Source organism: Ovis canadensis, chromosome 5 (genome assembly GCF_042477335.2).
Source record: "Ovis canadensis isolate MfBH-ARS-UI-01 breed Bighorn chromosome 5, ARS-UI_OviCan_v2, whole genome shotgun sequence".
In the NCBI taxonomy this organism is placed as follows: Eukaryota; Metazoa; Chordata; class Mammalia; order Artiodactyla; family Bovidae; genus Ovis; species Ovis canadensis.
Genome location: NC_091249.1, coordinates 20,795,650 through 20,822,246, shown reverse-complemented (window position 1 = coordinate 20,822,246; position 26,597 = coordinate 20,795,650). Strand labels below are relative to the sequence as shown.

Sequence of the window (26,597 nt, the reverse complement as noted above, 5' to 3'; positions counted from 1 at the left end):
TCAATATGCCACAAATTTGGAAAACTCAGCAGTGGCCACAGGACTGGAAAAGGTCAGTTTTCATTCCAATCCCAAAGAAAGGCAATGCCAAAGAATGCTCAAACTATTGCACAATTGCACTCATCTCACAGGCTAGTAAAATAATGCTCAATTCTCCAAGCCAGGCTTCAACAGTACACGAACCATGAACTTCCAGATGTTCAAGCTGGTTTTAGAAAAGGCAGAGGACCCAGAGATCAAATTGCCAACATCCACTGGATCATTGAAAAAGCAAGACAATTCCAGGAAAACGTCTATTTCTGCTTTATTGACTACACCAAAGCCTTTGACTGTGTGGATCACAACAAACTGTGGAAAATTCTTGAAGAGATCGGAATACCAGACCACCCCGCCTGCCTCCTGAGAAATCTGTATGCAGGTCAGGAAGCAACAGTTAGAACTGGACATGGAACAACAGACTGGTTCCAAACTAGGAAAGGAGTATGTCAAGGCTGTATATTGTCACCCTGCTTCTTTAACTTATATGCAGAGTACATCATGAGAAACTCTGGGCTGGAAGAAGCACAAGCTGGAATGAAGATTGCCAGGAGAAATACCAATAACCTCAGATATGCAGATGACACTATCCTTATGGCAGAAAGCAAAGAAAAACTAAAAAGCCTCTTGATGAAAGTGAAAGAGGAGAGTGAAAATGTTGGCTTAAAACTCAACTTTCAGAAAACTATGATCATGGCATCTGGTCCGATCACTTTATGGCAAATAGATGGGGAAACAGTGGAAACAGTGTCAGACTTTATTTTTTGGGCTCCAAAATCACTGCAGATAGTGATTGCAGCCATGAGATGCTTGCTCCTTGGAAAAAATGTTATGACCAACCTAGATAGCATATTAAAAAGCAGAGACATTACTTTGCCAACAAAAGTCCGTCTAGTCAAGGCTATGGTTTTTTCAGTAGTCATGTATGGATGTGAGAGTTGGACTATAAAGAAAGCTGAGCACCGAAGAATTGATGCTTTTGAACTGTGGTGTTGGAGAAGACTCTTGAGAGTCTTGGACTGCAAGGAGATCCAACCAGTCCATCCTCAAGGAAATCAGTCCTGAATATTCATTGGAAGGACTGATGCTGAAGCTGAAACTCCAATACTTTGGCCACCTGATGCGAAGAACTGACTCCTTGGAAAAGAACCTGATGCTGGGAAAGATTGAAGGCAGGAGAAGGGGACAACAGAGATGAGATGGTTGGACGGCATCACCGACTCAATGGACATGAGTTTGAGTAAACTCTGGGAGCTGGTGATGGACAGGGAGGCCTGGAATGCTGCAGTCTATGGGGTCACAAAGAGTTGGATACGACTGAGCGACTGAACTGAACTGTATACAGAGGGCTCCCAGGTGGCGTTAGGGGTAAAGAATCCCCCTGCCAATGCGAGAAGGGTAGGAGATGGAGGTTTAATCCCTATGTCAGGAAGATACCCTGGAGGAGGAAATGACACCCCATTCCAGTGTTCTTGCTGAGAGAATCCCATGGACAGAGAAGCTTGGTGGGCTACAGTCCATGGGGTTGCAGAGTCAGATGTGACTGAGCATCTGAGCCTATAGGCACAGTAAGCATAAAACACACATTGGATTTCAAAGACTCAGTATCATAAAATATAATGTAAAACATTTCAATAATAATTTTGTATTGATTATATGTTGAAAAGACAACATTTGAATATATTGGAAGTATATCATTAAAATTTATATCTCTTGTTTCGTTTTACCTTTTTAAATGTGGCTTATAAAAAATGTAACATCATATGTGGCTTACATTGTATTTCTATTGGACAGTGTAGGCTTAGCTATTACAGAGGTGTGGGTTGTTTTCAAAACTGATTATAGAAATCAGCTACGTTATCAGCAAAAGTTGGGAAAATACAGTAAAGAAATAATAGATAATAAATAACTGCAAACCTTATCATAAAAATTATCAAAAATCATCATAAAATTATCATAATTTTGCTTTTTGTGGTGCGCATGTGTGTATGAAACAAAAGGGGGATAAAACCATATCTACAGTTTTATAAAATGATCTTTGCCCACAACCTTAAAAATTCTTCAAAATCAGCATGTTTAGTGATTTCATAAGATTCCACTGCGTGGCTCTGCTGCAGTTTATGTAACTAATCCCTTCATACTGGACATACAGGTTGCTTCCAGTTCTTTGCATGTTCAAATAGCTGAGGTAACTTTCCTTATACATATATACATATGTGTATGTCTTTCTGTGTCTCGTTTCCTAGTCCTTTAGTATAAATCCCACAAGTAGAATTAATAGAATTATTTAAATGATTACTTTTGATGAAAAGATACTTTGGGGGGTAAGGTTGAGGATGAAACTTCTCTAATTATTCATCAGTAATTACTTGGAATGAACATATATGCATATGGCATGGCTGTTTTTCTATTTTTTTAAAGCTGCATTTTAAAGCAATTTTATTTATTTGTTTTTAAAAACATGTATTTGAGAAGTAATACCCTTTTTTCCCTAAAATTTATATATTCATTTACTTTTGGTTGTGTTGGGTCTTGTTTGCAGCTTGCAGGATCTTTTGCTGTGGCTTGCGGGCTTCTCTTTAGCTGTGGTGCCCGGGTTCCAGAGTGTGCGGGCTCTCTAGTTGAGACACCTGGGCTTTGTTGCCCCATGCCATGTGGGATCTTGGTTCCCTGACCAGGAATCAAACCTGTGTCCTCTGCATTGAAAGGTGGATTCTTAACTTCTGGGCCACCAGGGAACTCCCAACAGTTTTAGATTTGTGGAAAAACTCCAGAGATAGTAGAGAGGGTTCCTGTATGGCCTTGTTCCAGCTTTCTCCAGTGCCCACATCTTACATAACAAGTGTACATTTATCAAAACTAAACATTAATATGGACAGTTACCATCAATTCAACTCCGTACTTCATTTGGCTTCCATCAGTTTTTCCACAAACGTTCTCTTGCCGTTCTAGAATCCATTCCAGGATCCCTTCCACTTCCCCACTCCTTTTTCCTTCTTAATTAAATTTTTTTAAAATTCGCCATTACTTCTGTTTACATGGATTTACCTCTTTCGGTTACACTGGCTCTTCCTCGCTGGGCTGCTTCCTCTAGCTGTGATGAGCAGGGGCTGCTCTGTTGCGGCACCCGGGCTTCTCGTTGCAGCGGCTTCTCTTGTTGCAGAGCACGGGGTCTAGGCGCACAGGCTTTAGTTATTTCAACATATGGGCTCAGAAGTTGTGGCTCACGGGCTTAGTGGGAGAGAACCCATGTGCCCTGCATTGGCAGGTGGGTTCTTATCCACTGAACCGCTAGGGAAGTCCTTCCCTCCTTTTTCTTTAAACTGATGGAGTGTTGACAATTAAATGTATAAACTCTAAAAAAGAGCAGGTTTTAATATAGTTAATATTTTGTAGTAACTATGAATGGATGGCATCACCAATTCAATGAACATGAGTTTGAGCAAACTCCGGGAGATTGTGAAGGACAGGGAAGCCTGGCGTGCTGCAGTCCATGGGGTTGCAAAGAGTTGGACATGTCTGAGTGACTGAACAAAAACAAATAAATGGAACGGAATCATTAAAATTAATTGCAATGACCAAAAAGAAAAAAAAAACAGGTCTTGCATTTGACTCTGGCAAGCTTGCAGCCTAGGTCTCCCTCTGACATGGGTCTGTCTTTTTATCATTCTGTTAGGTCAGTGCTTGGAATCTGGAAACTGCAGAGCTGATTTTCCATATCCTGGGGGATGCCTCTGACCCCTGGGTATGCACGGCAGTGCTGGCTTCCCAGGCCACCCTGCTGACTGTGTCCCGGGGCGGCATGATCAGTCTGTGGAGCTCAGCCACGGGAACACTGCACAGGCGGCAACGTTTGTCCAGCATCAAAGAAGATACACTTGCCTGCGGGGTCTCAGTCCAGAAACAAAGAATGATGGTTACTGGGTCCAGCACAGGCTCCATCTCTTTGGTAAGCAACTAATGTTGACTGAGTCAACATTAATTCAGCTGCGAAGTGCTTAGATGTCCTAGAAGTTGGGAGAAACCATCTCACCTTTGATTTTTTTTTAACCTTTTATTTCATATTAAGAGTACACCTGATTAACAATGTTGTGAAAGTTTCGGGTGGACAGCAAAGGGACTCTGTCATACATACACATGTATCCATTCTCCTCCAAATCCCCTTCCATCCAGGCTGCCACATAACATTGAGCAGAGTTCCCTGGGCTATACAGTAGGTCCCTGCTGGTTATCCATTTAAATATAGCAGTATGTACACGTCAGTCCCCAATTCCCTAACTATCACTTCCTTATATCCTCCCGCCAATCATAAATTCCTTTTCCAAATCTGTGATTCTGTTTCTGTTTTGTGAATAAGTTCATTTGTATCATTTCTTTTTAGATCCCACAGAGAAAGAATGTCATATAGGTCCATCCATGTGCTGCAGACGGCATTATTTCATCACCTTTGACCTTTTAATGAATGACACTTGGCTTCTTCATTCCAGGGGGCTGCAATTCAGCACAGCCCAGGAAATGTCTCTTGGTGTCTCCTGGGGGCTGGCCACTGTGTGACTGATGATGCCCTGTCTTTCTGCGGGTGCTCTGGGAGAAAGTATAGAACACGTATCAGAACTGTCCCTGATGAGGGGATAGGACTTGGGTTTCTATCTACCAGCTGCATCAGTGGTTAGGTGAGGGCTGCTCCCAGGAGCATTAGCACAGGGGCCAAGTGTATGAAGGAGTGAGGTCAGAAAAAACAACCTCCCAGCGCCGAGTTGCAGGTGTGCAGTGCGCACCCTTCAGGAATAGAGGGGTACATTGAGGGGACATGGATGGGGCACCAGGGTTGCGTTATATCGGAGCTGCAGGTGGAGGAACAAGGGCACCAGGCCGTGCATTAGAGTCTAACCACATCGTCAGTCTAGGGAGGAATTCAGTCTAGGGAGGGAGCCAGGCTCTCCAATGACTCATAGTCATACTAAGAGGAGCAGAGTCTGTTTTCAGTAGAGGCAGAAATAGCATGTTCTTGCTTGGGTGAAGGAACAAATGCTTCTGATAGAGGCAGTCTTGGAAGGTTCCTCTCCAGGGAGACAGCCTCAGAAGGAGAAAGGATTACTAAGATGCATAAGCAAAGATGGAGCGAATAGGGGATTGCATGGTGAGGCGGTAGGAACACACTGGGTGCTATGGAGGAAAGAGAAGTGGAGTGGAAATAGATCACAGAGGGTTTTGTGTGTCCTACTGAGGAGGTGAGAGTTTCAGGAAGGGAGAAATATGGCCACTAAAGAATCATCCCATAACCAGCAAGGACCTACTTTATAGCACAGGGAATTCCGCTCAATGTTGTACAGCAGCCTGGATGGGCGGGGAGTTGGGGGAGAATGGATACATGCATACGTATGGCTGAGTCCCTTTGCTGTCTGCCTGAAACTATCACAACATTGTTAATTGGCTACATCGTTGTTGTTGTTCAGTCAGCCAGTTGTATCTGACTTTGCTACCGCACTGACTGCACCACACCCGGCCTCCCTGTTCCTTACCATCTCCCGAAGTTTGCACAAGTTCATGTCCATTGTGCTGGTGATGCCGTACAGCCATCTCAGCCTCTGGTGCCTTCTCCTTCTGCCCTCAGTCTTTCCCAGCATCAGGGACTTTTCCAAAGGGTCAGCTGTTTGTATCAGGTGACCAAAATACTGAAGCTTCAACTTCAGCATCATTTTCTTCTCCAATGCATGAAAGTGAAACATCAAAATGAAGTCGCTCAGTCGTGTCCGACTCTTAGCGACCTCATGGACTGCAGCCTACCAGGCTCCTCCATCAATGGGATTTTCCAGGCAAGAGTACTGGAGTGGGGTGCCATTGCCTTCTCCAATATTGGCTATACTCCAATGCAAAATAAAAGGTTTAAAAAAGAATCACCCCCAAACTCCAGATTTCTGGACCTCATGCCTCACAGCCTCCTTGAGCAATCAAGGCACCAAACATGATCATGGAAGATAATCCCAGTCCTTTCATCAGGTCTCTTGGTTGCTTCCCATTACTCCTTCAATCACTGATTGTTTTCATTAATATCCTCCAGCCTAGCAAGGAACATGAACTCTAGTGTCAGACCCACTGAGTTTGAAAATCCCAGTCCTGAATGTAAATCGGTGCAGCCAGTATGGAAAACGGTACAGAGGTTCTTTAAAAAGCTAAAACTAGAGTTGCCATATGATCCAGCAATCCCATTTCCGGGCATAAATCCAGAGAAAACTCCAATTCAAAAAGATACATGAACCCCAATATTCGTTGCAGTACTATTTACAAGAGTCAAGACATGAAAGCAACCTAAATATCCTTCAGACAGATGAATGGGTAAAGAAGATGGTACATATACATAAGGAAACATCATTCAGCCAAAAAAAAAAGAACGGAATAATGCCATTTGCAGCAACATGGCTGGACCCAGAGAGTATCTCACTGAGTGAAGTGAGCCAGACAGAGAAAGACAAATGCCATATGGTAAACTTATGGGCGCGAGTCTGGGTGAGCTCCGGGGGTTGGTGATGGACAGGGAGGCCTGGCGTGCTGCCATTCATGGGGTCGCAAAGAGTCGGACACGGCTGAGCGACTGAACTGAACTGAACTGATGCGTGGAATCTAAAATATGATACAAATGACCTTATTTAAAAACCAGAAACAAACTCACAGACAGATAACAAACTTTCGGTCACCAAAGGGGAAAGAGGATGGGGGGGTGGGTAGGGATAAATTAAGAGTTTGAAATTAACAGATACAAGCTGTTAGGTACAAAATAGATAAACAGCAAGGTCCTGCTGTATAGCACAGGGAACTAGATTCAATAGCCTGTAATAAACCATAATGGAAAAGAATATATATACTGAGTCACTTCGTCATATACCAGAAGCTAACACAATGTTGAGAATCAACTATACTTCAATAAGCAAACAAACAAAGACAAACCAAAAAAAAACAAAAACAGAAAAGAAGACCCCAGTTCTACCTTTACCTAGTTGTATTCTTGGGCTACTCAGCCCTTCGCTGAGCTTCAGTCTCCTCATCTGTAAAATGGGGGCACACAGGGAAACTACATCCAGGGCACTAAAAGGGATGAACAGATGGGCACCTCTTCAGGCTTCCAGTCGGCCGGGGCAGGGTGGGAGCACAAGGATAACAGTGGGTAAACTGAAAATAATGCTAGTTGAGTTCAGATTTCTCCCTGTGACTCTTGAGAGTCCCTTGGACTGCAAGGAGATCCAACCAGTCCATTCTGAAGGAGATCAGCCCTGGGATTTCTTTGGAAGGAATGATGCTAAAGCTGAAACTCCAGTACTTTGGCCACCTCATGTGAAGAGTTGACTCGTTGGAAAAGACTCGGATGCTGGGAGGGACTGGGGGCAGGAGGAGAAGGGGACGACCGAGGATGAGATGGCTGGATGGCATCACCGACTCGATGGACGTGAGTCTGAGTGAACTCCGGGAGATGGTGATGAACAGGGAGGCCTGGCGTGCTGCAGTTCATGGGGTCACAAAGAGTCATACACGACTGAGCAACTGAACTGAACTGAACTCATCTTTGATGCCCCATTCCAGGTCCCCAGGCTACTGATGATAACGCCCTCGGTTAGGAATGCCTATGGAGCTTGCCTGGGCACCTATCACTCATAGAGGGCTCTAACACATTTCTCCCACAGAGCCCCTATTTATGACTGGGTCAGCTCTTGTGGCTCTTTTTTTTTTTTTTTAATGATCCTGGGATGCACTTCAGCTAAAAACCATCAGAGAACTTTGAAGAAGGTAGATAGCATGCCTAAGGGCCACACAGATTTGATGGTGAGGTGCCAAGCCTTTTGTGGACCCAATCTTCACTGGAAAATTTAAAACATACGGGGAGGAGCTAGGATGTAGGAAGGGGAAGGCAGGATCCCCCAAGTGGTCAGCTATCTAGGTTACCAGAGTTTTCTGAAAGAGGAACCTTCATGGGTGGGCAGCTTGGTTCCTTATCTGGCGGTTTTGCTAGCAGCTGCCAACTTATTTATTCAAGATGGCTGTCTTTGGAAATGGATGCCTCAGCAGTCAAAAAGCTTGATGTTAGGCACATCTGTGACCCTGCACCTAGTTCAGTCTTTTTTTTTTTTCCTGCCCTTCTCTCCCGACACCCGCACACTTGGTCTCTGCACTGATGCTCCTGGGAGCAGCCTCTACCCAGTCTGAAATAGAGGTGGTGGGTAGAACCCCACCCAGCTCTTGACCCCTCAGTGGGGGCAACTCTGATGCCTGCTCTCCTCTCAAGGCATCCCCAGCAGGACTCACGTACATTTCCCTGCATTGGTAACTGCCTGTCGAGCCACACTGACTGGCTGCCTTTCCCTCCTTGTCTCAATTCTCCACTCTCTACCAGTGTTTCCCGGGATCAACCCCCAGATAAACTAGTTGCACTCAAATACTCTTCTCAGTGTCTTTTTCTGGCAGAACTCAAACTAGATTCCTAGAAACATGCATATCGGGGCAGAACACTGTTGGCGTGACTGGACGACAATCCCCAGCACCCCAAAAAAGCTGGTGGTCAGGCTGAAGAAAGATCAGTTCTGCTATTTAGGAGGATGGTGACTGGGCTGTAAGAACTAGGGGTCTCTAGAATCTCACTAGTGTTCAGATCCTAGCCCCGCTACGGAGAAAGTCTTGATTCTTTTTTTAGCACATTTGAAGACAGTGGGAAAATCAACTTAAACTAAAGATGCAGTCAAGTCCAGGCCCCCTCGAAGTACAGCTTAAATTGATTCAGAGCCCTCCACTAGAGGCTCGAAGGAAGCCTCTTCTTTGTAAGGTTAAATGTTATTTAGGTTCCACTCTCCTTTTAGAGGGGCTTCGCAGGTGATGCTGGCAGGAAAGAACCCGTCTGCCAGTGTAGGAGACGCAGGAGATGTGGGTTTGATCCCTGGGTTGGGAAGATCCCCTAGGGAAGGCAATGGCGCCCCACTCCAGTACTCTTGCCTGGGAAATCCCAGGGACAGAGGAGCCTGGCGGGCCACAGCCCATAGGGTTACAGAGTTGGACATGACCGAGCACACTCACATGTGTGAAATAGATAACCGGCAGGAACCCGCTGTATCACGCAGGGAACTCTGCTCCGTGTTCCGTGGTGAGTGAGAGGGGAAGGACATCTGAGAAAGAGGGGATATAGGTGTGCGTGTGTGCTAAGTCGCTTTGGTCGTGTGCGACTCTGTGCGACTCTTTGGATGGTAGCCCTCCAGGTTCCTCTGTCCATGGGATTCTCCTTTCAAGAGTACTGGAGTGGGTTGCCATGCCCTCCTCCAGGGGGCCTTCCCAGCCCAGGGATCGAACCTGTGTCTCCTGCGGCTCCTTCATTGTACGCAGATTCTTTACTGCGGAGCCACAGGGAAGCCCTGTATGTACACGTGTAGCTGATCCACTTTGTCGCACTTTGTGCTGCTGCTTCTGCGGCTAAGTCGCTTCAGTCGTGTCCGACTCTGTGCGACCCCACAGACGGCGGCCGATCAGGCTCCACCGTCCCTGGGATTCTCCAGGCAAGAACACCGGAGTGGGTTGCCATTTCCTTCTCCAATGCATGAAAGTGAAGTCGTTCAGTCGTGTCCGACTCTAAGCGACCCCATGGACTGCAGCCTACCAGGCTCCTCCGTCCATGGGATTTTCCAGACAAGAGTACTGGAGTGGGGTGCCATTGCCTTCTCCAATTATATATAAGGTAGATAACTAATGAGAACCTTAAAAAGACTCTCTTTCACAGTGAAATATCTATAGAAAAGAATTACTTGTCCTACTATCTCCATTTCCCTCAAAATTAAAGCATAAATTGTAAAAAGGAAAAGAAGAAGAAAGAAAACTTGATCTTTATGGTTGCGCAGGCACTCCCATCTTTGAGGAGAGCTGGCTACTGTGTCAGGCAGATGCACACTGCCCCTTAGGGAGGGAGAAGGCCCAAACTAACACACAGAGAGAATTTTATGTTTAGTTTTTTCTTGTCCTGCCTTAAAATAAAAATTGTATTTCATCGACAACCATTGCAAAAATTAACTTCCTCCTGCCCCTGCTTCAGACAAAAACAAAAGCAAAAACAACCAAAAATAAACCCAAACCTTCCTCTAAGAGCTGAACAAAATCAGTTCATCTCTGCAACTCGGGAATGGGGAGAACGGTACTGCCCTCTTCCAGCTGCAATCTATCTTTCTCTCTTATTGATGAGCTCTGAGCTCTTCTTGGGGCAGAAAACTAGAGTGCTGTGATAGTCGCCAGGTCCCTGAGTTGGCTACAACAATAACATCAACAGTAATAATAGCTACCACTTTGGAAGGGTTGATTATGAGACAGAAAGCTCTATCCCATGCACTTCTAACCCCATGATAGCCCCATGAGGCAGTCCTGGGATCATCGCCCACTTAACAGATGAGGAAACTGAGGCAGCCTAGGGCTGAAGGAATTTACTTAGGATCACAAAGCTAGTGAGTGGCAGAGCCTTGCATCACACGCAAGCCCTTGACCTTAAACCCTTAACCTGGTGGAAATGCTTGATGGGCATCCTTGATTCTGCACAGGTTTCCTCCGAAGGAGACAGCCTGCTGGAAAAGCTTCCGGAAGCTGTGGGGTTCCTGGTGGTATCTGAAGATGAGTCTCTTCTCGCTGCAGGTAGCGTTTAGCTCTCAGTCGGAGTCATAAGGCAGCAACTCTGGATTTGGTTGGAAGTGGAGAGGGGCTTGGGGAAACGGGGAAGTGGGTTGGCAAACTCTTTCTGCACAGGGCCTCATAGTAAACATCATTGCTGGTCTCTGTCATAACGATCCAACCTATCCCTGTAATGAGAAAGCCACTATGGACAATATTTCAAGTGAGTATGGCTGTGTGCCAATAAAATTTGCATGGATGCTGAGAGACTTCCCTGGAGGTCCAGTGGTTAAGACTCCATGCTTCTGATGTAGGGGGCAGGGGTTCAATCCCTGGTCAGGGAATTAAGATCCCATATGCTATGCAGTGTGGCCAAAAAGTTTAAAAAGTCCTTTCATGAATGCTGAAATTTGAATTTTATACCATTGTCATGTGTAATAGTAATCCTAGTTTAGTGCTTTCAAGGATGGAAAAAACTTAAGAACTACTAGCTCCCATATGAAAATAGATGACCAGCCAATTTTTGCCCACGGGCTGTAGTTTGTCAACCTCTGTTCTGGATAAATCTCCGAAACTTTCTGGACTTCTGTTCCATTGTCTCTGAAATGAGAGGGGTTATTCCTGCCTGAGAGTTACAGGGATAGAGAGGCAAGGGGTGAGAGGATAAAGTACACTCAGCCCACATAACCCTGCATATCAGGAGATATGAGTGATTAGGTAGCCACAAGAAAGCCTGGTTGGTGCCATGTTCAGACAAGAATCAGGGGTTATAGGAACATATGACTTAGTCTGAAGCGATCAGGGAAGGCTTCCTGGTAGAGGTGACAAACAGGTGCTCCATATCCTGATTTTATTTTTTAAAGAAAAAAAATTTTTAGAGTAGTTTTAGGTTCACAGCCAAACTGAGCAAAAAGCACAGGGAGTTCCAGGTACCTGCTTGCTCCCATTAGCCTCTCCCATTTTCAACGTCACCCACTAGAGCAGCGTGTTTGAGGCAACTGCGACAAGATTGATGAAACCGCACTGACGCAGCGTCCTCATTCAAAGTCCACGGCTCACACTGTGGTTCACTCTTGGTGTCGCATATTCTGTGGGTTTGCACAAATGGGTAGTGATGTATATCCATCATTGTAGCATCATACAGATCACTTTCACTGTCCTTGAAAGTGAAAGTGTATCTGCTCAGTCTGTCTGACTCTTTGCAACCCAGGAACTGTAGCCCGCCAGGCTCCTCTGTCCATAGAATTCTCCAGCAAGAATACTGGAGTGGGTAGCCCTTCCCTTCTTCAGGGGCTCTTACCAACCCAGATTGAACCCGGGTGTCCCACATTGCAGGCAGATTCTTTACCATCTGAGCCACCTTAGATCAGTCTAAGTTTTTTTTAAATATTCATGTTTATTATTTTTTATTTGGCTGTATCAGGTCTTAGTTGCAGCATGTGGGATCCTCCTTCCATCATGTGAGATCTTTTATAACTGTCATGGACTCTCTACTTGTGGCCAATGGGCTTAGTCGCTCTGCATCCTGTGAGATCTTAGTTTCCCGACCAGGGATTGAACCCTTGTCCCCTGCACTGCAACATGGATTCCCAACCTCTGGACAATCAGGGAAGTCCCAGTCCAATTTTCTAAAATTAATAAATTTATTTATTTGGCTGCCCTGGGTCTTAGCTGTACTAGGCGGCACCTTCGATCATTGTCACATGTGGGATCGGTAGTTGCAGCCTGTGGACTGGGTTAGTTGCAGCCTGTGGGATCTAGTTCCCTGACCAGGCATAGAACCCAGGCCCCTGCAAAGGGAGTGTGGAGTCTTAGCCACTGGACTACCAGGGAAATCCTTCAGTCTGATTTTTACAAAGCCACTTCCAGGGGCCAAGACACTTTAGACCAGCGCTGTCCAGGAATGAAAACTACAAATGTGAACCACATTCATATTGTGCATGTTCTCGTGACCCCTTTTAAAAAGGTAAAGAGAAATAAGTGGCATTCGTGTTATCAATATGTCTTTTTTTATTATTTTACTTTATTTTACTTTACAATATTGTATTGGTTTTGCCATACATCAGCATGAATCCACCACAGGTGTACATGTGTTCCCCATCCTGAACCTCCCTCCCTCCTCCCTCCCCATACCATCTCTCTGGGTCATCTCAGTGCACCAGCCCCAAGCATCCTGTATCCTGCATCGAACCTAGACTGGCAATTCATTTCTTATATGATATTATACATGTTTCAATGCCATCCTCCCAAATCATCCCACCCTCTCCCTCTCCCACAGAGTCCAAAAGACTGTTCTATACATCTTATTTAATGCAATAGACCCCCAAACCCAACATGAAATCAGCATGATTTTAACGGGGGCCTACCCCTCCAGATTGTCACAGAGCCTCAGTTTGAGTTCCCCATGTCACACAGCTATCCCACTGGCTATTTATTTTACATACGACAGCGTATATGTGTCCCTGCTCGTCTCTCCATTCATCCTACCAGCTCCTCTCTCCCACCCCCGACCTCCGCAACCTCGTGTCGGTAAATCTGTTCTCTATGTCTGCACCTCCATTGCTGGTTCATCAGTAGTACTCAAAGGCAGGTTCTTAACCACTGGACCACTAAGGAGGCTCCTATTGCTGTTTCGCTAAATCTGCCCCTCCTTCCTCTCCTTCACCTCCTCTTCCTTCCGCTCCAGCCACACCGGCTTCCATGCTTCTCTCAAACACAGCAAGCCTTTCCCTCCTTCTGGGCGTCTCATGCTATTCCCACCCTTCCAGTGCTCGCCACCTCTTCCTCTCTCTAAGAGCAATACAAATGTCCTACAACAAATTACCGCACAAGCATGGCAGCTTAAAACAATAAGAATATCTTTATTCACGGTTCTAGTGTCAGGAAGTCCAAAATCAAGGCATTGGTGGGACCGGCGCCCTCCAAAGTCTTCCGAGAAGTATCCTTTTTTGACGCTGTTTTTTTTTCTTCACTTGTTTGTGATTTGCCTCTTCCAGCTTCTGCCAGGATTCCTTGGCTTATGGCCACATCTCTCCAATCTCGGCCTCCATCGTCACGTTGCCTTCTCTGCTATGTGTGTCTCTGAGTCCTGTTTTTCTCGTGGCATCCAGCCCCTGACTTCATTGCCCTTAACACAAGCTGTAATCATTTTATTTTCCTTCCTCCCTCCTGCCCTCCCACCCCTCCTTCCATCTTCAAAACGTATTTACCATGTGTCCAGCTTTGTTCTGGGAGACCACGAGCAACCCAAACAGGCAGAATCAGCTCTCTGAAAACTCATAGCCTTGTGATAATAAATAACTTTACTGTTTTCTATGAGGTTATTGATCACTGGTGTGCTCACCCTTCCCCCACTGTAGGCTCCATGAGGATGGAGGCCTAGTCTATCTTGTTCACCACTGTATTCTTTCCACCTGCATATAGTAGGTGCTCAAAAAAAAAAATCTTTATTGATTGAATTCAATTACTCTCAAACTCCTCAAGGAGTGAAAGGTATAATCTTGGTCTCTGCTGTTTCAGGTTTTGGAAGGTCTGTGAGGATATTTTTGGCAGATGCACAGGGATTTCATCGATTCATGGCCACTGACCTTGAACATGAAGATGTGGTAGAGACAGCCACTTTTGGTCCTGAAAATAATCTGATTGTCACTGGGTCCCGGGATGCACTCATTCAGGTGAGGGGGAGATGCATGGCCCATCATCCTCACCTCCACCTCTGGAAGAGAAAGTATGATTCTTTTTCTAGACAAAAATATTTATTTATTTGGCTGTTTCGGGTGTTAGTTGCAGTATGTGGAATCTTGTAGTTGTGACATGCAAATTCTTAGCTGTGACAAGTGGGATCTCCAGGTCCCTGCATTGAGAGCAAGGAGTCTTAGCCACCAGACTACGAGGGAAGTCCCAAAGTATGGTTCTTTCGGGATTATTTGGCTTCAAAATACAGAAAGCCACAAAAACCAGTGCAGGCAAAACAGAGCAGGTTACTGGATGACATGGCAGGGGTGGTCTTCTGGCACTCAGAGACAGATCTAGGGGGAACTATTGAAGCATTCAACAAAAGACAGAGCACTCCCGCTAAACCTGAAATGCTGGGAAGAGTTTGACTTTCGGAGGAGCAGGGTTGGGGAGACGGGGAAAAAATCCTATTAAGCTCAACGTTCTCCAAGCTGGGGAGAAGGGCATGTGATACAGTAGCAGTAACATTCTGGTCTTAGGCCCTCTTTAGATTTTTAAAGGCCATTGAGAACCTTCAAGGAGCTTTCATGTATGTGGATTATATCAACATGATTCATATGTTTTTAACAAATTATCTATTTTGACATAGTTTCAGGTTTTACAGAAGAATTGTGAAGAGAGCCCAGATATATCTCACATATATGTGTGTGTGTGTTAGTCACCCAGTCGTCCAACTCATTGTGATGCCGTGGACTGTAGCCCACCAGGCTGCTCTGTCCACGGGATTCTCCAGGCAAGGATACTGCAGTGGGTTGCCATTCCCTTCTCCAGGGGATCTTCCTGACCTAGGGGTTGAACCCGGATCTCCCACATTGGAGGCAGATTCTTTACCACCTGAGCCACCAGGGAAGCCCCGTGTGTGTGTGTGTGTGTGTGTGTGTGTGTGTATAACTTTCAGAAGAGCAGGATTGGACATACATATATACACACACGTACATATATATGTATATGATTACACACACACTTCTGTACATATATATATGATTACACACACACACACACATATATGAGTACTCTCTGGGTCTCTTCACAACTCTTCCATGAAACATAAACTATACATATCAACTCTTCATCCAGCTATCCTCAGGGTTAACATCTTATATCACATTGATCTCATTATCAAAACCAAGATATTAACATTGGGACAATGCTCATCTACAGACCTCGATCCTATTTCACCAGTTTTTCTACAAGTCATTTTTCAGATCCTGTATTGCCTTTAATATCTACTGATACTTGCCATGTTAAATTTTTAAATGCCCAAATCTAAAAATACTTCTCCATTAATTCAACATGACATATGAATATAATAACATAATTTTGTGAAAACATTATTTTCTGAAACACATACCAAAAAAATCATGGAAAGTGTTGTTTCATATTTTGGCAAATCTCTTTCTTGTCTGGCTTCATAGAAGACAATCAGATTCTCATATTTGATTCTACCTTCTCCCATCTGTTCTGATAACATATTCCATAGTTTCTTGAAGACTACTGCTCATTCATGAGAGGAAGAATGTGTAAAAAGACAAATGGCCTCTTAAATAACAGCAAAAATAATTGTGTTTTTGTAGAACTCCCCGAATCTCCCCTTTTGCAGAACCACCTGGAGGCTAACTTCCAGGGGTTCCCCAGAACACACTTTGAGAACTGCCATGATAGCTGACTGATGAGATGTAGGGAAGTTTGAGGGGGTGAGGAAATGTGAAGGCCCTTGAACTCCAGCCTGAAAGTTTATCTTAGGCAGACAAGTGAGCTTAAGACTACTCCTGAACTAGAGCAGCATGAGGAAGAAGTCAGTTCTGCCTCTCTGCTTCCATCCTCAGGTGTGGAGTCTGTCAGCCCAGGGGACTCTGCTGGACGTCCTGGATGGTGTCGGGGCCCCGGTGAGCCTGCTGGCCCGGGGCGGGGCCTTAGTGGCATCTGCTTCCCGTCAGTCCTCATCTTTTAAAGTCTGGGATCTCACCTGCGCTCAGAAGCCGAGGGCCTCTAACCCATTCCTGGATCGCACTGGCCTCACGGCAGTCTCCCACAACGGCAGCTACGTCTACTTCCCTAAAACTGGGGACAAAAACAAAGTCAGCATTTGGGCCTTGGCAGAAGGTTTGTAAGACTTAAGCACAGCCTTTTGTGTGGGTAAGAACTGAAGCCCCTGTCTTGGTCTGTTTGGGTTGCCATAAACACCATAGACAGGAAGAGGAGAAGATTAAAGAACAGACACTTATTTCTCATGGATCTGGAGGCTAGAAAGTCTGAGATCAGGCCCTGGCAGATCAATGTCTGTCGAGAGCCCACTTCCTGGTTTGCAGATGGCCACCTTCTCAATGTGTCCTCCAATGGCAGAGAGCAGAGAAAGAAGCAAGCTCGAGAGTCTCTTCCTATAAGGCCACTAATTCCATTCACGGGGACTCCACCCTCATGATCTAATCGCCTTCCAAAGTTCCCACCTCCTAACACCATCACTGGAGAAGGCAATGGCACCCCACTCCAGTACTCTTGCCTGGAAAATCCCATGGATGGAGGACCCTGGTGGGCTGCAGTCCATGGGGTCTCTAAGAGTTGGACACGACTGAGCAACTTCACTTTCACTTTTCACTTTCATGCATTGGAGAAGGAAATGGCAACCCACTCCAGTGTTCTTGCCTAGAGAATCCCAGGGACGGGGGAGCCTGGTGGGCTGCCGTCTATGGGGTCGCACAGAGTCGGACACGACTGAAGTGACTTAGCAGCAGCAGCAGCAACACCATCACATTAGGGGGTTAGGACTTCAACACATATTTAGGGGTAGGACCCAAACATTCAGTGTGTGACAACCCACTCCAGTTAGGGTAAAAGTGGCTGATAGGAAACAGGACTCGATTTCATAAATTTCTAGCATATGATCATTGATTATTTGATTGTCAATTCCTGTTTTAGTTGAGGCTTCCCTGGAGGCAGGGTTCCCGATGGGGATATTTGCACAAGTGGTGTACGGAGGAGGGCTCCCAGGAGGAGAGAGTGAGGAACCAGGCTGGGTGGCGGCAGCGCTGAACATGGGGCTGGTCTCAGCCTGACTCCGCAAGGAGCCCAGGAACACGAATTGCACTTCACAGTTGTCCCATCTTGAAGCAAAGGGACCAGCCTTTTTACTCCCATATCAGGCAGTCCCTGGCCATCCTAGGTGGTGGGCCCAGCCCCCAGGCATTTCTAAATGAGGTTCTTCCTTCACTCAACAGCCATGAGGTCTTGGATCTGGGTGAACTGATGGTAAAGGGGATCTAGGCACGTCAGCAGTAATATCTGCTCGATCCCCACTGGGTGGACGGAAGTATAGAAATTCCTGTTGCTATTCAGTCACCAAGTCATGTCCATTGAATCGGTAATGCCATCCAACCATCTCATCCTCTGTCATCCTTTTCTCTTTCTGCCTTCAATCTTCTGCCTGGCTATCATAACATGAGAAAAGAAATTCACTCTCAAGTTTGTGTCTGGATTCCACAGACATTGGTTTAGTGCTAGTCTTGGGGCCAAACTCTGGGAGTTAACAGTGAGCAAGACAGATGAAGTTGCAAATTTTGAGGTGCTTGCCTGCTAGTCATGGGGGAGAGTAGGAAGTGCAGAAACAGAGCAGGGTGGTGGGCAAGGAGATAGGAGTCAGTAAACCACAGCCGAAGGGCCACATCCAGACACACATTTGTTTCCATGTTGTTTGAGGACGCTTTAGGGCTGTGCCAGCAGAGTTAAGTGGTGACAGCAGAGAGCATACGGGGCAAATATATTTACTCTCCTACCCTTTACAGAGGGTGGAAAAAGGAAACATTTGGGATGAGAGGTTCTGAAGACCAGAGAAAGGCATGTATATTGGTTCTGCGAAATCTTCAGAGGGTCTGAGGCAGGGCAGTGAGATGTTGCGATTGTCGTATTTTAAAGCTTGGATGATTGGTGGGCAGGAGCAAAAGCAGGGAGGCTGGCTATAGCCAAGTTGAAGGGTAACAAAAGCATTTTTTTTAACCCTTAAAAGATGGGAACCAGTATCCCCGTGATCCATTCTTGATGCGGCCTTCTCTCTATGACAGGTGAGGAGCAAGATGCTCTGGACACCTCCAACGAGGTCAGATGTCTGGAGGTCGCTGAGCAGGCCAATCTCCTTTTCACTGGCCTCGTTTCAGGGGTTGTCCTGGTGTTCCCCCTGAATTCCAGACAAGACGTGATGTGTATCCCTCCTCCAGAAGCCCGGAAGGCCGTCAACTGCATGGCTCTCAGTAAGGACGAGGGGCACCTGGCCATTGCCTATGACAGCACCGTCTTGGTGCTGGACATCAGCCCGGGGGACCCCTGTCCAGTCATCGATGGGCCAAAATACACCTTCTATACCCAGCTGCCTGACACCATAGCCAGTGTGGCTGCTCTGGCTGACTATCGTGTCATCTACGGCATGCTCAACGGCGACCTCTTCCTTTACGAGTGTGTGAATTCCAAGGTGTTCCCTCTGGAGGCCCATGGGAGCCGAGTCACCTGTGTGGAGGTCAGCCACAAGGAGCAGCTGGCAGTCAGCGGGGCCGAGGAAGCCCTACTGTGTCTCTGGGACCTGCAGGCGTGCAAGTGGAAATTCAAGATGAGCTACACGGTGGGTAGCCTGCCACACCATGTGCATGTCCTGGCATTAGAAAAATGGATGATGGGCATCATTTATTAAGGGTAGTACACTGTGGGCGGCCTACCAGGCTCGGAACTAGGATGAGCTAAGTGAGAGAGGTCCTCGCCTCCAGAGGAGAGTTTCAGGGGATGCCAAAAATCTTGGCCATCCAGAGAAATAATGGTTTAGTTCAATGTTTAAAAAATCAAAATAAATGCAAAAATACACACAAAATAAAATATCAGCATTCATTTATTTTCAAATATTTTATCTGTGTGTTTATTTTTGGCTGTGCTGGGTCTCCGTGGCTGCACGGGCTTCTCTCAGTTGCAGCGAGTATGGGCTACTCTCCAGCTGAGGTGCTCAGGCTTCTCATCGTGGTGGCTTCTCTTGTTGCAAAGCATGGGCTCCAGGGCCGGCAGGCTTCTGTCGCTGTGGCGCCTGGGCTCCAGAGCACAGGCTCAATAGTTGTGGTGCAAAGGCTGAGTTGCTCCATGGCGTGTGGGATCTTCCCGGACCAGGGATCAAAGCTGTGTCTCCTGCATTGGCAGGCTCTTTACCAGTGAGCCACCAGTGCAGCCCCAAATAGCAACATTTAAAATAGAAACAGGATTGGAACTTTGCGGGCAGTCCACTGGTTAAGACTCCGAGCTTCCAATGCAGGGGGCCCGGGTTCGATACTGGTCAGGGATCTAAGATCCCACGTGTTACACAGCACAGTCAAAAAGTAAAAATAAAGACAGGGTCAAATCCTGCGCTGGCACAGTCCTGCCTCACTCTCCTCACCCTGATCCTGTCTGGCCTTTCTTTCACCCAAAGGCTTTGATTGTATGACCCATGCCAGGGCTCTTTCTGGTGCCAAGGAAGGCACCGCGGCCATAGCAGACAGCGTCCCGCCTCTTGGAGCCACGTTCTAGTCGGGGAGACACTGTGAGCTCTGTGAGGGCAGGATGTTTATGTGTTTTGTTCACTGAGGTGGTACCTGTCCTTAGGAGAGCTCCTGACTATGAAATGTTTGTGAAATAAAAACAAAGCAGCACACACGTGATGTTTGGGGTGCAACAAGACCTTTGAAGGAAAATAGGGCAAGAGAAACAGGTAGAGCGTGCAAGGGCTGCTATTAAGAAAGTCAGGTAAGTCTGGTGGAACAGCATTTTAGGCAGAAGGAACAGCAACTGCAAAGGTTCTGAGGAGGGAAACTGATAAGTCCTTTACATACAAAGTGTTTAAGAGTTTTTACATCCATCTCTTAAGAAGTTATTATAAATTTTATATCAATATGGTTGAGTTATATGATTACATATTCCTATATATTATGCAAAATTGTTCAGTCACTACTGCCGACTCTTTATGACCCCACGGACTGCAGCCTGCCAGGCTCCTCTGTCCTTCACTGTTTCCCAGAGTATGCTCAAATTCATGTTCATTGAGTTGGTGATGCTGTCTAACCATCTCATCCTCTGCCATCTTCTTCTGCTTTGGCTTCAATCTTTCCCACCATCAGGGTCTTTTCCATGAGTCGGGTCTTCACATCAGGCGGCCAAAGTATTGGAGCTTCAGCTTCAGTGTCAGTCCTTCTAATAAATATTCAGGGTTGATTTCCTTTAGGATTGACTGCTTTGATCTGCTTGCAGTCCAAATATACATATTAAAATACCATTCTATAATTTAATCCTCACAACAGTCTTGTAAGGTTGTGCTATTATTCCAGATGGGGAACAATGATAGTACCTGAGGTGGCAAGATATAAGCATCGTTAATAAACTAAGGGAGACAATCTTGAAACTAAGAGAACAGAATATATGCAGTTTTATCTCAAAATGCCTTCATCCCCCCTGACTTATTTTTATGAAGTCCCTATAAGGCTAAGATATAAGTAATCCTTTGCCTTGTTGAGTCGGGAAATATCACCACAGCAGTTAAATACACCTAGCTTTTTCTTTTTAAAAACATAAACTTAATTTTGGAATAATTTCAGATTTACAGATTAAGTTGTGAAGATAGTTTGAAGGTTCCCATTTACCTGCTCCTCACCCAGCTTCCCCTGATGTTAACAGCTTACACAACTAAAGTATGTTTGTCAAAACTAAGAAAGTAACGTGGGGACAATATTATTAGCTATCAACTTTATTGGGATCATATGTTGTTGGTTTTTTTTTAATTTGTATCTTTTTAAATTTCTAATTTATTTTTGGCTGCACTGGGTCTTCACTGCTTTGCGTGGGCTTTCTCTAGTTGCAATGTATGGCGCTACTCTCCGTTTAGATGCCCAGGCCTCTCATTGCTGTGGCTTCTCTTTTTGTAGAGCACAGACTCTAAGCACACGGGCTTCAGTACTTGCAGCACGCAGGCTCAGTACTTGCAGCATGCAGGCTCAGTACTTGCAGCACTCAGGCTCAGTACTTACAGCACGCAGGCTCAGTACTTGCAGCATGCAGGCTCAGTACTTGCAGCACGCAGGCTCAGTACTTGCAGCACGCAGGCTCAGTAGTTGTGGCGCACAGGTTTAGGGGCTCCACGGCATGTGGAATCTTCCTGGACCAGGGATTGAACCTTCGTCCCCTGCATTGGCAGGTGGATTCCCACCTACCGTGTCACCACGGAAGTCCAGGATCATATGTTTTTCAGTGAGTTCCTTTTTTCTGTTCTAGGATTCCCAATTTAATTTAGCATATAGTTTTTAATTAAATACAATTGGAGCTAATTCTTGTATAACCAAGATCATTTAAGAAATTAAATCCTAAAATTCCTGTTCTCCAATGCAAAATGTCACTAATCCTCTCAAACCAATCTCTTTGAAGATGTATTTTGGGCCAAGGAATATCAATGCGTAGCATCTCTCCAGGTTTTAACTTAATCCATCTCACAAGAAGGAGCTTCCCAGGTGGTGCTAGTGCTAAAGAACCTGCCTGCCAATTCAGGAGACATAAGAGGTGCAGGTTCAGTCACTGGTTCAGGAAGATCCCCTGGAGGAGGGCATGGCAACCCACTCCAGGATTCTTGCCTGGAGAATCTCATGGACAGAGGAGCTACTGGTGGGCTACAGTCCATAGGGTCGCAAACAGTCGGAGATGACTGAAGCGACTTAGCACATATGCATCACCCAAGAAGTGTTTACAAGTCTGGCTTCCTATAGAAGTTCCTTGGGGCTGGATTCCTAGGTGTCTTTCAGTCTGAAACCAAGATCACATTGCCTTTTTCTACAGAATTCTTACTGTGTAGGAGTCCAATGTGCTTGCTTCTCCAAGGATGACAAGTATGTCTACGCAGGCTTGAAAGATCGCTCCATAATTGTCTGGAGTGTGCTGGATGGTGAGTCATTTTGCTTTGAGGGTAGGACTGAGCTTAGATCTGGAGACAAAAGACCCTGTTCTGGATCCTTGCCATTAGAGGGCTCTGCTCTGACCTCCCTTCATTGGGTCCATCTGCTTGGGGGGCAGGTATCTGCAGCCTCAGGGAACAGGCCCAACTGGAGCAATACCTCTTCTTCTAGAACCCATGCTCTGAAAACCTGGAACTCCAGAACACCCTCCCCACCTGCCCTGGAAGCCCTCTTTAGGGCCTCTGTGGGCCTCTTTCCCAGGTCTATCCTTCTGAAAGTGGGCTATGCCTTGAGTGTGCACACCCCCAGGCTGTGAGAGTGATTGTGGAACGGTGTGCATGGAGTCTGGATGTGTGAACTGGGTGGGGATTCACATGTATGTATCTGAGGCCCTCTAGGGATGTAGGATGGAGTTGGATGTGGGCAGAGAAGGGGAAAATCACAGACAGCTGAGGTCTCCCACACGGTTATATTCGGACATGGAACTGAAGAGCCTGAGAATCCTCAACCCAAACCTGACCTTCCAGGTGTTCTGAAGGTATATCAACCAATGTAGGATAGAATATATTTCATTTAATACAATAGTTTATTAGCTGGATTTACAGTGTTTACATATTGTATCTTATAGGATGTTGACCTTCATTCATTCTCTTTCCTGAGGCCCTGTAAATGTTTGGGGAACCTTGTTTAACATCAACCACTTTGAAAACTCCACATTTCTCATTCTGTTAAACATCACACTAAGGATGTATTACAGAGAAAGCAATGGCAATTCACTCCAGTACTCTTGCCTGGAAAATCCCATGGACGGAGGAGCCTGGTAGGCTGCAGTCCATGGGGTCACTAAGAGTCAGACACGACTGAGCAACTTCACTTTCTCCTTTCACCTTCATGCATTGGAGAAGGAAATGGCAACCCACTCCAATGTTCTTGCCTGGAGAATCCCAGGGACGGGGGAGCCTGGTGGGCTGCCGTCTATGAGGTCGCACAGAGTCAGACACGACTGAAATGACTTAGCAGCAGCAGCAGCAAGGACATATTAACAGAAGTTAACATTTCTTGTGTACTGGATACTGCCACCAAGTCATTTCATTATCTCAGTACACATCCGCCTATTATAAAATGTGAGGCTCTGAGAGATGGGCTGGGCTGTGGTTTGAAGCTGGTCTACCTGTCCCCCACAGGTACCTTTGTCAGATTCTCCTATAGAGAGAGCGACCCTTTTGACACTGGCAGGGAGGGGTAGGAGTTATTGCTATCCCCATTTGACAAATGAAGAAGCTGAAGTTCAGAGTTGATTAAGGAATTTTCTCAGGGTCATAAAGCAAGTAAGTGGCTGAATGAATAGCAGATAGAGTTGAATATATTGTAATCAAATACATTATAACTGAAAACACTATGATTGAATCAATATAATTGAATAGCTATACTCTAATACACTGCAACTAAATACACTGTATTCTAATACAGTGTAATAAAGATGCCTGGCACAATGTCACAGATGGCTCAGAAGCTAAGGTCTGTGGACTGTGGCCTTAAAAGCCCATCCTGCACAGGTTCACAACCTCTTTTCCCACTTCTTCTTCAATAATAATATTGACTGAATTCACTCTGGGATGAAACTGATACTTAGCACTTGACATGCATACCATCTTCAAATCTTCAGAATTCCCCTCAGCAGGTAGGCTCAGTTATCATTCCCATATTGTGGATGAAGCAAGAGGGACTGAGAATTTTGCTGTCATGCCTAAGCGAGTAAGGGGGATAGAAGAAATTTGACCCCATGCAGCTAACTCTCAAATGTGTGAGACTGGATCTCTGTGGCTGCATTTTTATCATTTGTGCCCATCCCCCCACTTTCCCCTACAGGCACACTGTTGGCTGTCCAGTTTGTCCATGCCGTGGTGAACAGAATCATCCCAACCTCCAATGGCTTCATTGCCCCCTCCAGACACGGCTATCTCATCCGTGAGCGTTTCCAGTGCCCTTCGTCAAGACTGTCACAACAGGACCCTCTCAAGAACTTCAAGAAAGCAGTGTGGATGGTCAAATCCAGGCAGAGAGAAGAGCTGGAAGCTGCTGCAGGAGCACCCCAGGACTTGAGGTCAGAGAGTGCCCAGGGAAATGAAACCAAATCAAACAAACGCTCACAAGTCTGCCTGCTGGTGTAAGACCCCCCTATGGCACCAAGTGAGTTAGTCCCATTCAGTCCAACTGAAGCAAAAGGAAAGTATGTGTTGATAAATATCTGGACTCGAAGCCTCCAATTATGTGACTCAGACCTTGTTTCCTACCATCTTTCCATTTTCTTCTCTCCTCAGCTGTATTCTCAGGTCTATCCCCAGATTAGCATCATGACAGCCAAGTTCAGCAGAAAAGAAGGTCTCTTTCCAACAGTTTGATCCAAAGTCCTGGTTCTAAATCTGTTAGCCCCAGTTAGTTCATACACCCATCCCAGGACACAAAGATATCTTTGAGGAAAATGCAGCACTCTGCTTGGTGGTCCTGACCCCACGTCCATCCAGACTGAGGTTGGGGTCAACACCACCCAACTCTGCAGACTGAGAATGGGAGAGGCTACTCCCCAGGGTAACTGGGGTGCTAGTCAAGCTGGGAATGGATGGATGGATGTGAGACCAACTAAACCACAAACCACAAAGGACCACAGAACCTTACAGTTTATAAAGCACCAGGTGCTACGGTCTGATCCTTATCACAGCCCATACTTCAGAGAGGGCAGGAGTTTCTGCTTCCATTTTACAGATAAGGAAACAGCCGTGCAGAGTTAGCTGTGATTTGCTCAAGATCATGAGCCTGAGGTGCGAGAGAACTCTGAGAAATTAGAATCCAGAGCCTTCCTGTTCCAATTTTTGTTGGGAACACCTCGCTCGAATTTTAGACCCAGAAGCACAACCATCAGTTCCATGGATGGCACATTCAAATGCCCACAGGGACCAACAAGTAATCAAGCTGGTTGCTGTGCACTGGGGTGACCAGCAGATTACGATGGCGACAATGCCAACATGGAGGGCTTTGCTCAGTCTGGGCACGAGACACGAGAAGGAGAAGCTTGACTCTACCCCAGAATGGCCCTGGGGAGAGCAGCCCACTGGTGCCAGAGCTTCCTGTTGTCACAAGTAAAGCCAGAAATCTGGATTTTTATGAGAAATGTCCTCATTTTAACCAAGTTGGCAGTTGGTTCAAATTTGCATTTATAGGCACACTTGGCTCATGTCTCTAGTCCATTGTGACCCAATTTGGCATTAAAACAGTAAACTTGTTATCATTCTTCCATCTATGCTCCTTGGCTCTCAAACTATGAGGCCAGAGACGCTTTTTATCTTAAAAACTGGAGACTCTCGGAAGCAGATGGATAAAGCTGCCAACATCTTCCTACCATGCTTTTGGACCATCTCTGCCTTGTGCAAGTTGAAAAGTCTGAGTTTCTGCTCCACTTAAATGGCTTTTTCTCTTTTGCCTGCAGCCTTCTAAAAGCCCCCACTTGCTTCTGGGGCTTTTGCTGTAAGGATAGCAGAGTCCAAACCTTCAAGGTGCTATTCCATCCTCTCCTCCCCCGCCACCTCCAACTGAATTCCAGACAGAAAAAAACAGCCTTAGAAATAGAGGCCTTTGAGCTGGATGTGACCTGACCAATGGTCTCATTCAGCCATTTTTAAAACTAGTGTTCCAAGGAGGGCTTTGACAGTTCTACAAATATTACTTAGCATCAAATTCCACTTAAAAATGTTTTATAACTGTAATTTAAAAATATACATTGGGTAGCAGTTTTTAAGGTGTTGGAAATAACTAACATAGGATTCTCCTGCCATCTCCATTTAACTTAGAGGGGACGGGAGCCCTTGAAAGAAAATAAAAGCTACTCTTTGCACCATGTCTCTGTGAATCAGGGGTTTACCCAATGCATAAATAAGATTTAGCTACAACTTCCGGTTTAAAATGAGTGTCCATCTCAGCAGCCTCAGTGAGAATCAGTTGCTTCATATGTAAACACTAACGTGGCTATAGGAAAGAATTTTTTTTACTAATAAAATGCTACTTTGAATTGTTGCTTACCGTGGTATTTCTGTAGAGAGTCTTCATTTAAGAACGTGTTCAGTTGCTATGAATGTTTGACAGGCACAGTGCTTTGTAGCGGAGTGACTTGCTTGAGGTTCCCCAGCTGTGGTGGAGCCAGGGTGAGAGCATGGTTATTGTGCCAACAGGACTGTATTAACATACTATCCAAACTGAAACACTTTTTGACAG

General features: G+C 45.7%; 1 protein-coding gene across 1 annotated transcript in view; it reads left to right on the top strand.

Annotated features, from left to right (window-relative positions):
- The window catches only part of NWD1 (NACHT and WD repeat domain containing 1), a 78,697-nt gene extending 52,318 nt beyond the window's left edge, over window positions 1-26,379 (top strand). The window contains 7 exon segments of the mRNA XM_069589150.1: window positions 3,713-3,985; window positions 10,593-10,683; window positions 14,179-14,333; window positions 16,221-16,497; window positions 18,450-19,000; window positions 22,216-22,321; window positions 24,201-26,379. Coding sequence (XP_069445251.1) covers window positions 3,713-3,985; window positions 10,593-10,683; window positions 14,179-14,333; window positions 16,221-16,497; window positions 18,450-19,000; window positions 22,216-22,321; window positions 24,201-24,502 — 1,755 coding nt within the window. The 3' untranslated portion in view covers window positions 24,503-26,379.
- The last annotated feature ends 218 nt before the right edge of the window (window positions 26,380-26,597 follow it).